General features: G+C 32.0%; 1 protein-coding gene across 9 annotated transcripts in view; it reads left to right on the top strand.

Annotated features, from left to right (window-relative positions):
* The window catches only part of RELCH (RAB11 binding and LisH domain, coiled-coil and HEAT repeat containing), a 120,987-nt gene that overhangs the window by 28,673 nt on the left and 78,108 nt on the right, over positions 1–14,206 (top strand). For 7 of the 9 annotated variants that reach the window (XM_032152118.2, XM_032152117.2, XM_032152114.2 and 4 more), the window contains exons 3-8: positions 5,626–5,697; positions 5,808–5,863; positions 5,973–6,086; positions 11,912–12,115; positions 12,221–12,312; positions 12,932–13,225. In XM_032152118.2, the coding sequence (XP_032008009.1) occupies positions 5,626–5,697; positions 5,808–5,863; positions 5,973–6,086; positions 11,912–12,115; positions 12,221–12,312; positions 12,932–13,225 (832 nt within the window). The remainder of the gene's footprint in view (positions 1–5,625; positions 5,698–5,807; positions 5,864–5,972; positions 6,087–11,911; positions 12,116–12,220; positions 12,313–12,931; positions 13,226–14,206) is intronic. The other 2 variants (XM_032152119.2, XM_058438286.1) reach the window with 1 other exon arrangement.

The raw sequence follows: 14,206 nt of genomic DNA, 5'->3' as shown, positions 1-14,206 counted from the left end.
CATATAGTAAGGGGCATGATCAGGATGTATCACATAGAGGTTTTATTCCAGAGCCCACAATAGATCTTTTAGTACCAGGCTGTAGCTCTGACCCATCTGTATATTCATGTGGATAGCATATTCTTGTCTTTCTTATATGAAACTATTTCACAGAGCCATTTTCTTAGAAAAGAAGTAAAATTTTAAAAACTTTTTTAGATATTTTCCATTTCTCAATTTATTTTTGATATGAAGTGTACATTTTTGTATAAAATGATTTAAGTAGTAGCAGACACCAAACCAATGAGTTTGATATAGGTGATTTTTCATTTTAAGTAAAAGCCTTTCTCTATGTTATTAAACAAAACTACTGTACTTAGTGCATATACAATGTACCTCTTCAATTTGCTAGTTTTCTTAAAGGTAACAAGAGACATCTGTATTCTAAATATCGAGATAGCCATTATTTAACTTATTTTAGGCATTTCGAGCATCTGCTATGTGTTAGGTACTATGTGTTAGGTTTCTATGTAGACATACAAGATAGATAACATTTCAGCTCTTCAGGAATTTGTCTGAAATATGTCTATATCTGCCATACAGATGTAAGTTCAGTACGTTGGAAATGGTAATAGAGACCTTGTTGATTTTAGAACCCCCCTATATTCCTGTTTCAGGTTCACAAGATCTATCTTTTAGCATCAGAGTCCCTGACTTTATTTGTTCTCATATCTCTGTTACTGAATTACTTCTCTAGTTCACACCTTAACTCTGTTTTGAGATCTGGAGAACTAGAACTATGCTTTCTGATTTGTAGGGAAAGACATTCCTGAATGCTGGTAAGGTCAGTTAATGTTTCAGATTTATCACATATCACATCAAGTATCGGAATGTCCATTCATACTCAGCAAGTATTTGCTGAGTGCCTTCTCTATAGTTCAAGCATTATGCTACTCTAGGAACAACAGTCAACAGTACAGACATATGAAGCCTTTAGGAAGCTTACATAATCTAGTAGACATTCTAAAATGGTCTTTAGATTTTTGCTGTGGGATCACCTGTCCCTGTCCCCTGGATTAGAACTAGCCTTCTCATTTCTTAGGTAATGGCCTGGCAGCATCCATATCCAGCTTTATCAGGATTAAATAAGCCTATTTGGCTTCTAATTTTATGTTTCTCCCTAGGTACAGATAAATCTTTTCCTTCCTATTAGCAGTACATTTTGATTTTCTTGATTTAAACCATATCTAAATCTTATTTCATAATTTTGTCAGATTTAAAATAGGATAGGTGCTCCAACAAGACTGTAAAGAAGATAAATAGCATTTTGAAAATAGATTTCTTGTTATTCGTCACCATGAAATTAAAATAGGCTCAGAGAGAAAAAAAGAATACATCATCGTGGTGGGTGGTTATATTTAATCTAAAAATAAAAGTGATTATATGTTCATTAAATTTTAGTGGGCTGGAGAAGGAGGGTTTTATCTTTAGATTAACATTTCTAAAAGTGTATTTCATGAGAATGTTCATTTCATAGGGGAAAAACAAAAGTGGGAAAAAAGAAAAAGAATTTCATGGTCAGATAAGTTTAGAAAATCATGGTTTTCTGCATGATTTTTCAGTCTTTAGGGTTTTAGGTTATTGTAGTAATTTATGTATTAAGTTATAAAGGTCTGAACTATGACAATTGCAGAGACAGTTTAGATGAATGGTTATTTAGGGAGTTATTAAAGGTTGGAATCAGTATGGCTTAAACATTTAATTAGCGTGAGAGTAAGGGCAAGGAATAAGTGAATAGTCATCTGCAGGTTTTCCATTTGGCCAACTGGGTAAATAATGGTGCCATTTTTGGAGAGACTGCAGGAGAACCACATTTGAAAGGAAGATGATGAAATCCATAGATAATATTGAACTAGTAATTTATGAGACATTCAAGTGGGCATGTCCAGGAGATAACTGGGTAGGTCTGTGTCTTGGGAAAAGATTTTTTAAATTTCAGAGTCTTCAGAGTACTTGTGAAACTTAAAACCACAAGAGTGAAAGTCATTCCAGTGGAGTGTGTAAATTAAGAAAATGGCTAAGGATGATACATTGATAAACACCAACTTTGAGATGAGTGATAGAGGAACTCAAGCAGAAAGAACAATAGTGGGAAGAATTTTTTTTAAGGCTGTGGGAAAGGATGCTTTGTTCTCACCAAGTTGAATATAGAAAAACACGTATCTACAAACTATGGAGATTGCATCTTGCTTTCACTTATTTATTGCTAAGTCATGCCTAACAGTACTAAGTTTCTCAAGTCTATAATTGGCAGGGAGAATTTTCTAAACCTAGTAGAGGTGATGATAGTACTGCCTTAAGACTTTTGTATTATTTTAGGGATGGGTTTTTATTGTAACTCATATTCTTATGAAAATTGAAAAGAGAATTTTTTCCTTTCCTGCAACTGTTCTGGGATACCAAAATAAGTATTAAAGATGGGGAAGTGTTATTTCAAATCACCTTATAGTCAGGAAAAAATTCCAGAAAATTCTGACTTGAAAGAAGACAATTTTACATAGCAAAGTAGATGACTCAGACCTATTGATTGGAACTCATCAATAATGAACTAGAATGGGAATTAAAAAATACTTCTTCACCAGTGTTATGGAAAAGATCTTTTAAAATACAGCAATATTTTGAGTGTGGGCCAAAAAGAACTAAGTCTAGCAAGCATTTCAAGATAATATTAGTGATGATTGAGTTGGACAACAAAGTAGTGATATTTTATTTCTACTTTGAAATTTCACATTTCACCTGTGGTGTCTCCACATAGTTGTACATCTCATAAGTCATGAAAGCATAATCTTTAAGCACTCAAGTGCCTCTAATATACTACAGTATTATCCAATGCAGCTTGAGAAATAATTGTTTCAACTAATCTGGAGTTGCTTATACTGAGTTTTAAGTGTTAACTATTTTGGTGAGATTATAATATGCGATGTTAATATACATCTACATCTTTGCAGTTATTACTTTAGTTCTAGTAAAATTGTATTCAGCAGAGTTAGACTGGTAGAATGAGCCACTTGGTTGTTCATTCCTGCAGCATTTTTAATAAACATACATATCCTCAAATATTTTTAGGAAGAATTACAATATTTGAAAAATATTTGCAAGGTTGTTCGGCACAATGTCTCTCTTTACAGGATAATTAATTTTTAGCTTTAATCTAATGTTAATAAAGAAGATACATTCATATATCTGTAAATATAACATTGCTATTAACCTTTCTTTTGAAACTTTCTCATGTAACTGCAATTACTTGATCATATTATGCCTTTATAGAAATGTACTATAGATTCAAACATACGCCTTTGTCTTTTAGAGTCTATATTGTATATTAAGAAACATGCAGCAGAGTGAATTCATATTGATAAGTATTATCTTTTCAAAGCATTGGTAACTTCTAATGACATTTGGCAATATATATGTAGATGTGCATAAAAATATAAATTCTTGCCGTCTGACATGGGTTTTTCTGGCTTTCTGTGCCTTAATCATTCAGTGTTTTACTCTTGGTCACCTAAACTTTCACCAATTGCATTTTGAGTTTTTTCCCAGTTTGTGTTTTAACCAGTTTTTTTTTCTTTTCTTTTTTTTTCATATTTCTATCATTCTGGCGTAGGGCACTTCTGATCTGCAATTGTTCTGTAATGTCTTAGAAAATTTTAAGTGATATCAAAAGTATGATATATATATTTATTTTATTTAAGATACAGTTAGATATTTTTAAATCAAAATCAATTGTCTAGAGTTTTAAAACGTTAAAAAAAAAAAAGCAAACCAACATGCTGTGTAAACCTATTCTGTACTTACCTTACACACTGAATGTGCCCAATCTTACTTCAAGGCAACTCTTAAGAGTTTCCGGAAGTGTAAATGTTAAGGAAAATGTTTAACTTTGTTGCACAGAAGTATTTGCAGATCAGCATTGCTGACTACCAAAAAACATAAAGTAACATACAATGTCATCTGATTTTTAGTGGTGCTTCCATGTTGCTGCAGTTAAATTCTGTGCATCAAAATAATTGGCCTTTGTGTACTAGATGTGATTCAATTACATCTTGTTTTTATTGAAAATGTGCAAACTGAGTGAATCCTAATTTTTCCATATATTTTTATAGCCGTGGCTCTGATAACATCTCATTTGGCATCTTTTTTATGTGCATTAGTCAGTTAGGAAAAAATTGCATCTTTAAGATGAAACCTTAAGTTCCAGTTTTTATGCAGAATGATTTAACTACTATAATTTATTAATATTCATTTGTGGCAAAGATCACTTAATTTTCCCAGAGCTTTACTTCTCAGAAATATATTTTTTCTCAAGTCTAACATTTTAAAGAGCTTATTAAAATGTTTCCTCAGCCGGACGCGGTGGCTCACGCCTGTAATCCCAGCACTTTGGGAGGCCAAGGCGGGCGGATCACAAGGTCAGGAGATCGAGACCATCCTGGCTAACGCGGTGAAACCCCGTCTCTACTAAAAATACAAAAAATTAGCCAGGCATAGTGGCGGGCGCCTGTAGTCCCAGCTACTCAGGAGGCTGAGGCAGGAGAATGGCGTGAACCCGGGAGGCGGAGCTTGCAGTGAGCAGATATCGCGCTACTGCACTCCAGCCTGGGCGACAGAGCAAGACTCCATCTCAAAAAAAAAAAAATGTTTCCTCAATATTCATATTTATGTCATAATCACACTATGTGATAATAGGAGAAATTCTGAGTTTCACTAGTACCTCTTAACATGAACAAATCTATTAGAAGAGTGATCAGAAACTTTGAAATTCTACTTAATCCTACTCAGTATCCTTAGAAAACTATACTTTTAGAAATGTACACATTCATTTGCCAGAGAATTATCTTAATTAGGAATTAAAAGTGAAACTGTTTCTATCCTGTGGCTCTAAATGAAAAATAAAACGCTTGGGGTTTTGGATTTTTATTATGTTTTTGGTATGTGTTTGACGTATCTATGTTTGTTTTTAGAAAACATACTCTTGTTTGTAGAAAAATTTATAGGCATCACGACATTTGTTAAATATTTAAACCATATTCCTTCAACATCCTAACGAAGGGAACTATTCACTAAAGTTTCTATACATTGATTTATAACATTATTCTAGACAATGCATTTTAAGTTAACTTTTGTAAAAAAAAAAAAATCCTAAGTTTTTCTTTTTAAGAATATTTGCTTGGGCTTCATCTAATTTTTACCTTATCCCCTAAAATTATGTCACCTGAACACATCCATTACATTTCTTACCTAGACTGAATAAAGCAGAAGTACCCAGATTATTAATATTCTTATTTGTCTAAATGAGAGTATGCCATAGATTTTATTTTTAAATAGAGCTATTCCTTGTCAGACAGCTAGAACATTTGATAATAACCCCCTGAATTCTACTAAAACTATGGAAAACATTCACCAGTTTGCTTGCAAATCAACTCTGCTGCATGCGTTCACAAGTTTCATAAAGATTGCATGCTTTCTGTTTTCAATACAAATTGTATTTTTTTTTCATACCCATCCTTGCTTTTTATTTTTTAATTTTTGTTTCCCTTTTCTTGGTTGGATGCCTGTGTGTGTTTATTCCAAATCCCTGTCCAGTCCTGGAGTTTGAACTACGGAAAGCCAAGGAGACCATTCAGGCCCTCCGAGCCAACCTGACAAAGGCCGCAGGTGGTGTACATAAAACTTTTTTGAGACTTTTCAACTTTGACAATGTAGAAGTAGCTGAGATATTTTAAAATGTAAAATAGTAAAATAGTACTTATGTTTTTTTCCACCAGAACATGAAGTTCCTTTACAGGAACGAAAAAATTACAAATCAAGTCCTGAAATTCAGGTGGGTGACGGAAGACAAATGTAAAATTAATCTTCCACATTAAATGGTAACATAAATATTGAAGGAGGAAAACTTATGATTTCCTGTTTGCCTCTTATTTTGCTTCCAGGAGCCAATCAAACCTCTTGAAAAGAGAGCTCTAAACTTCTTAGTCAATGAATTTTTATTGAAGAATAACTATAAGCTTACATCAATAACCTTTTCAGATGAAAACGATGATCAGGTAAAGTTACTTTTTGTTTTTACAATGATTTTTTTTTTTACACTTATAATTCACTTTCTCTTTTACGTAGTTTTTTTTTTTTTTTTTAAGTTATATATATAGTAAAATTCTACAAGGCTAGTTACCAGAAACAGCAGTCTCTTGCCTACCTAGTCTGTTAATTCTATTAGCTTACAGACTTTATTCTTTCCCTGTTGCTTTCTACATAAAGACTTTTCATTCTTTCTAGATTCCTTTTTACTACTCCTCAGTGACTATATAGTCCACTCATTTTTGCATATATTCATAAAGTATGCTTTTTAAAGACATATACTTGATAGTATAGGTTATTGTGTACTTATAAATCCAGTTTAACTATAAACCTCCTCAATTGCACTATAACAATTAAGTTGTTAGATAAATATATGACAGTATTTAAGAGAGTATATTGTAAATAAGAGTGAGAAAAATCAGCTGTATCTCTCTGAATAGGGGCCAATTTTAGAACTTTATTATTATTATTTTCCTGATAAAATCTCTTTAAGCAAAAAAGATGTCTTATTTTAGTGTCATCTGTCAAATGGAATATTTTGACTTCTTAGTGCTAATGGATCGGTTTGAATCTTATACCTTAAAAAAGTAAATGCCAGTGAATTTATTATTTAGGAATCTGAAGGCCATCATTTTAAATCAAGATTATTCTGTTGGTTCATAAAATCTCCTATAGATCCTTTAGCAAAAATAGAAATTTTCTGAGTAAGATAGTTCAGTTACCCCTCAGTTATTAGAATATATTTGACAAAATTAAATGCAGTAAGTATCTAGTTATTTTTTATTCAATGGTAGTGTCACTGAACATGTGCTATGTAGGTGACATTAAACTAATATTTAACTAACATGAGTATTATGCAAAGCTATACTATGGTTATAGTTTAGGTTAATCATGTTTTTTAAATGATCGACTAAACAGTTAATAGGAAAGATTTTGAATATGTGAGAAACATTGAGAGGTCAAAAAGAACACAGAAAAAGAGGAAAAGAGGAGCAAAAAATAGATGGAATACATAGAAAACAGATAATAAAATGGTTAGATTAAAACCTAGCTCTATCAGTATTCCCTGTAAATGTAAATGATTAGTCCCTTCTCGACTAAAAATCAGAAATTAGAGATGTCAACACTGCTGTCTCAATAATTAATAGAACAAGTCAACAGAAAATCATTTAGGATATAGAAGACTTGTGCTACGTTATCAACCGATTGGGCATAATTACAATTTTATAAAAATACTTCATCCTTCAACAGTGAATACATACTCTTTTTAAATTCAAATGGTTCACTTACAAAGGTAGACCATATTATGGGTTATAAAACAAGTCTTAAGATGGTAAAATTAACTAGCAATTAGTAACAAAGTTATTTCCAAATAACGCATGAGTTAAAAAAGAAATTAAAAGGGAAATTATAAAGTATTTTGAACTGAGTGAAGATGAAAACAAAACATATCAAAATTTGTGGGATATAACTAAAATAGCACTTAGAGGGAAATTCATAGCCTTAAATGTCTATACAAGAAAAAAAAATTCAAATCAGTGAAATCAGGTTTGCCTTAAGAAACTAAAAAAGGAAAACCAAGTGAAACCCAAAGTAAGTAGAAGAAAGGAAATAATAAAGATGATAGCACAAGTCAATGACACAGGCAGCAGAAAACAATAGAGAAAAATTAATGAAACAAACAAGTAGTCCTTTGAGAAGATCAGTAAAATTGATAAACCTCCAGCCTAACTGATTAGGAAAAAGAGAGAAGATACAAATTACCAAAATCAACAATGAGCAAGGTTACATCACTACAGATTTTACTTATATTAGAAGAATAATAAAAGAATGTTATGAATAACTTTTCTTGCAAGAAGACAACTGCCAAAGCACACTCAAGAAGAAATAGATTATTTGAAGGGCTTTATATTTATTAAAGAAATAAAATTTGTACTTAAAAATACTCCTACAAAGAAAACTCCAGGTCTGGATGGCTTCACTTGCAAATTTGACCAAACATTGAAGGAAGAAGTAATACAAACTCTTCTGGAAATTAAAGATAAGGGAATACTTCCAAACTCATTCAATGAGATCAGCGTACTTCTGATATCAAAACCAGACACAGACACTGCAAACAAAATTACAGGCTCATTTTCTTTATTAATATAGATATAGAAATTATACATAACATTTTAGCAAATCAAATTAAACAAAATGTTAAAAGGACAATTCATTATGACCAAATGAGGTTTATCTCAGGAATATAAGGTTGAGTTCATATCCAAAAATCAGTAATTTTAATTGATCATATCAAAAAGAAAATCATATAATCATCTGAGAAGATGCAGAAAAGGCATTTGACTCAATCCAGCATCCATTCTCTTTTAAAACTTTAAAGAAATTAGAAATAGAGAGGCATTTCCCCAACTGATAGAGGACATTTATAGAAAACCTATCACTAACATCATTCTTTTCTTTTTCTTTTTTTTATGATTATACTTTAAGTTCTAGGGTACATGTGCACAACGTGCAGGTTTGATACATAGGTATACATGTGCCATGTTGGTTTGCTGCACCCATCACCTCGTCATTTACATTAGGCATTTCTCCTAACGCTATCCCCCCCCCAGCCCCTCATGCCCCGACAGGCACTGGTGTGTGATGTTCCCCACCATGTGTCCAAGTGATCTAATTGTTCAATTCCCACCTATGAATGAGGACGTGCGGTGCTTGGTTTTCTGTCCTTGTGATAGTTTGCTGAGAATGATGGTTTCCAGCTTCATCCATGTCCCTGCAAAGGACATGAACTCATCCTTTTTTATGGCTGCATAGTATCCCACACTAACATCATTCTTAAAGATGAAAGATGAAGATGAAAACAAGAACATTTATTCTCACTACTTCTATTCAGCATCATACTGAAGATTCTAGCTAGTGCAATAAGTCAAGAAAAAGTAATTCAAGCACACATTTTGGAAAGGAAGAAATAACAGTCCTTATTCACCAATGGCATGATCATGTGTATAGAAAATCCTATAGACTCTCCAAAAACGGTACAAAAACTAAGTGATTTTAGCAAGGTTGTAGGAAACAAGGTAAGTATACAAAAACCTATCATATGTTATGTTAGCAACAACCAATTGGAAATCAAATTTTTAAAATATCATGTTCAATAGTATTAAAAAATAGGAAATAACTTAGGAATAAATCTGACAGCTTCTACACTGAAAACTACTTAACATGTTGAGATATATTAAAGAGATTTAAATGAAGAGATATTGTGCTCATGGATCAGAAGACCCAATATTGTCAAGGTAACAATTTTGATTTGTATTTTCAATGAAATCTAAATCTCACTTCTCACTGGCATTTTTGTGGAAAGTAATGATTTTTTTCTAAAATTCATATGAAAAGGAAACAGCCAAAACAACTTTAATAAAGAAGAACAAATTTGGAGGACCTAAACTACCTGGCTTCAAGTCTTAAAAGATATTATAGTAAAGATATTATTTGTCATATTGGTATATAGACAAATAAATTGGTGAAACAGAATAGAGTCCAGAGATGGACTTACACATAGATGATCTGTTGAATTCTGACAAAATGCAAAATACCTTCCGTGCAGAAAGGGTAGTCTTTTTTTTTTACAAATGGTAACAGAACCATTTGCCCAAACAAAATAAACATCAAACCATACCATATACAAAAATTAACTCAAAATGGAGCATATACTTAAATATAGATCCTAAAAAGCTGTAAGGCTTCTGGAGGAAAACAGGAAAAAAAAAATCACTGCAGGCTTAGAAGATAGGCAAAAGATTTATTAGATATGACACAAAAAGCATGATGTTCTCTGTCAGATTTGCTCTCATCAAAATTAATAACTTCTGTTCTTTGGAAACCACTTTTAAGTGAATGAGAAGACCGAGAGGGTGAAAATATTGCAAGTAACATATCTGATAAAGGAGTTATATCCAAAATTTATAAAGAGCTCTCTAAACTTAATAATAGAAAATTAATCTATTTTTAAAAGAATACACAAAAATTTTAAACAGGTGCTTCAACAAGGAAGTTATATGGATGGAAAATAAGCACGTGAAAAAGATTTCCAACATTTGTATTCATTAGAGAAATGCAAATTAAATCACATTGAGATACCACAACACATTAATTAGAATGTTTACCTAAGACTGAAGTTTTGGCAAGGATATGGAGCAACTAGAAATTAGTTCTAAGCTCAAGGTAGATACGTCTTAAATTTTGGATGAATGATAGATAAATGGACATTTGAATTATGTGTAATGTTCATTTAGTAAGTTTTTTTTTTTTAAGCTAAAAGATGTTTAGTTCTTGTGGGCCAAGCACTATGTTAAGGCTTTTATATACATTTAATTTATCCTTACAAAAACTCTAAGAGATAATAAATATTTTACTCATTTTACAGATGATCAGTTTAAGCCTCCTTCAAATTAGTTTGTAGCAGCGATAGTGGAGAAAGATACAAATTTCATACTTCCTCTGGTTTTCTCTAAAGCCCCCACTTGTAATACTCATACCTACCTCAGATTTAGTCCTCAATAATAGCTATCTCATTATTCAAATAAACCATCAAAGGATTAAGAATATCACATTTAGAATGTTCAAATTAATATGCCAATTTCTCAGAGGTTCTCATAGGTTATAATCTATCAAATTAGTACTAAATTATTATATATTAAAGGAAGATAGAATGGTGAGACAGTGTATTTACGTGCAATTGATTACTCAGCAATTTTATAAAGCTCTTCTAAAGATCTTTCTCTATAGAATGCTTAAGTTGCTATGCTTTTTTATACTTTTAATAAAACTGTTACAGTTAATAAAACTGTTGAACATGTTTTAATACACAACAAATTGAAGAGTAGCTATTTGGATTCTGAAAATTGCCAGAAGCATTTTTAATAATATGAATTATATTCAAACATTTACAGCAAGAAGACATGCAGATTAAATTGTTTCCCTACCCACTAGAGATTACACTAATATGTATTAAGTTGGAGTAATAAAAGAAGAAGAAAATTAATGATTTCTTTGAGTTTACTTATAACCTATAAATAATAGGTACAATTTATGTACTGAGACTTCCTTAATCTAGACATGTTTTATGACGTCATGCAAATATTTCAGCGTGTTTTATGAGCTTAAAGTTAATATAAACAAAGTAAAAAGAGTTTATATTTTTAAGAGGTATAATAAAAAAATTGTGTAATATTTTGATACCTAAGACAATTAAACCTATTTATCCAGAAGGTCAGAAAAGTTACAAGAATAATATTGGATAGTAGAAAGTGTAAAATAAATGTAAGAATGTTATTTACTAACTTGGAACATACACTTTGATATTATAACAAAATTATGATTATGTTGGGTTTTCAATATATTCACAGAGGCTGGCTGTGGTGGCTCACACCTGTAATCTCAACACTTTGGGAGGCCACGGTGGGAGGATTGCTTAAAGCCAGGTGTTTGAGACCATCCTGGGCAACAAAGCAAGACCCCATCTCTACAAAAAAAAAATTTTTTTTAATTGGTTCGGCATAGTGGCAGGTGCTTGTAGTTCCAGTTACTTAGGAGGCTGAGGTGGGAGGCTCACTTGAGCCCAGGAGTTTGAGGCTACAGTGAGCTATCTATGATTGTGCCACTGTACTCCAGCCTGCATGACACAGCAAGACCCTATCTTTAAAAAAAAAATATTAGCAATAATAATATGAATTTCAAAAATGTAAGATAAAATTTCATCGAAGATTTTTTATGGTTTTTTTTTATCTTTTAGGATTTTGAATTATGGGATGATGTAGGATTAAACATTCCAAAACCTCCAGACTTATTGCAACTCTACCGGGATTTTGGAAATCATCAAGTAACTGGAAAAGATCTTGTAGATGTGGCCAGTGGAGTAGAAGAAGATGAATTAGAGGCCCTTACACCAATTATAAGCAACCTTCCTCCAACTCTTGAAACTCCCCAGCTTGCAGAGGTGAGAGATAGCAACTAATTAGTCAAGTCCACAGAAAGTATTTAAACTATGTAAAAGCATACAGTGAGATCTTGAGTTTCTGTTTTTCTCCTGTTTTGATTTTAGAACTCCATGTTAGTACAGAAATTAGAAGATAAAATTAGTTTGTTAAATAGTGAGAAATGGTCATTGATGGAGCAAATCAGAAGACTTAAAAGGTTAGTACTTGATCATTATTCCTAAAAATCCTCTTAAGGTGTTTAAAGGTATTGGCAAGTTATGCAAATATGTGAAACAATATTCCAGTTGTAAGGCATAATTGCTTCACATTTTAATACTTCTGAAAGAAAATTTTGTAATTGTTTAATATGTTTAAAATAGTAATAGGTCTTTTTTCCCCAAACAAGTTACTAAATCAATATGGTGATCTTACAATCAATTATGTCTTGGAACTAAGAAATAAGATATTTTGATTTCTCCCTCATATTAGTGTTGTCCCATGTAGTCCCATTCATTATTCCATTTAGTTCTTATAATAATCCTGTGGGTTTGAGGGAATTATCCCCACTTTGCAAATGAATAAAAGAAATTTAAGTGCCAATCAAAAGCAGGGTTTTTTAAGGCCATTTTTATGCTTGATTCTTGAGTTTATAGCTACATTTTTAGGTATGTGAAGCATCAGTGAATATTGCATAAAAAAGATTTATTACTTGCCAGTCATTTGCTACTAATACTTTTAAATATACTTTTAAAACATTAAACCCATTATGAGATTTATGCTAGTTTTCAAAAATACAGTTGTCCTCTGGTGATTTCTCTTAATTTCTCTTTCTACAGTGAAATGGACTTCCTCAAAAATGAACACTTTGCCATCCCAGCAGTTTGTGACTCTGTTCAGCCTCCTTTGGATCAGTTGCCCCACAAAGACTCTGAGGACAGTGGACAGCATCCAGATGTAAATAGTTCAGACAAGGGAAAAAACACAGACATCCATCTTTCAATATCAGATGAAGCTGATTCCACTATTCCTAAAGAGAATTCCCCAAATTCATTCCCCAGGAGAGAAAGAGAAGGAATGCCACCTTCTTCTCCATCAAGTAAAAACACAGTTCACTTTGATAAACCTAATAGGTTAGTATGCATCCTATATTTTGAAATGTATCTTTCAGCTATTTAGTACATGTCAAACGGGAAGAGCTACTGTTTTTATTTAAACTGCTTTTTGCAGATCAAATATATTAATTTTTATGTTTGACAGGAACTTAACACATAGCAAAGTAGTTGTCACAAAAAAAGTACAAAATTATCAGTTACTAAATTAAATCAAAAAGGAATTACCCATCAATGAGCTAGGTTCTGTCTTAGCTAAGTATTTAAACCCATAACTAATATGTTATTACTATGTGCTGTAAACACTTACCCAGTGCTTTTTTCTCTATCCTTTAGTCGTTATCAGACTCAGAGGAATATTTTGGTGCTGCATAGTTGCCTATGTTAAAGCAAGAATAATTTTTGCTCCTAGTTTTTTTTTTTCCTGTGTCTGCTTCCATTACAAATATTACATCATTAGTATTCTGTTAATTCATATGTTTAATTTATATTGGGTGTCAGAACTCGCAGATGACACAAACCATGGTCCCTGCACTTTGTGATTATGTTTCCTAGTAGAAGGGACAAAAATATAATTTTAAAACTTTTAGATTATGATTAAAAAATACTTTTAAGAAAGGAATATTACTGAGCTCCTTTTGTATGTCAGACAGAATTCTCAATGCTTTATGTATACTAACTCATTTAATTCTTAAAAATATCTTATGGTGCATTTTCAGCCACAAGGTCATATTTCGTTTCCTATTAAATAGAGAGATGTTATGCCTACTATGAGCATATAATAGAAAAGCACGACTAATTTGCTTCAGACTTATAGGTCCTCATTATTACTAAGAAGTATTGGATTTTTATTTAAGTAAAGCTTTCCACTCATGAACCACAACTTTTTCTGTGTATAATAGGGTTGTGTGTGTGTGTGTGTGTGTGTGTGTGTGTGTGTGTGTGTGTGTGTGTGTCTGTCTGTCTGTGTTGGTCACAGAACTGAAACAGACATGGCCCAAA

The sequence above is a fragment of the Hylobates moloch genome, unplaced genomic scaffold, assembly GCF_009828535.3.
Source record: "Hylobates moloch isolate HMO894 unplaced genomic scaffold, HMol_V3 SCAFFOLD_5, whole genome shotgun sequence".
NCBI lineage: Eukaryota > Metazoa > Chordata > Mammalia > Primates > Hylobatidae > Hylobates > Hylobates moloch.
This window is presented reverse-complemented; position numbering and strand designations above follow the sequence as displayed.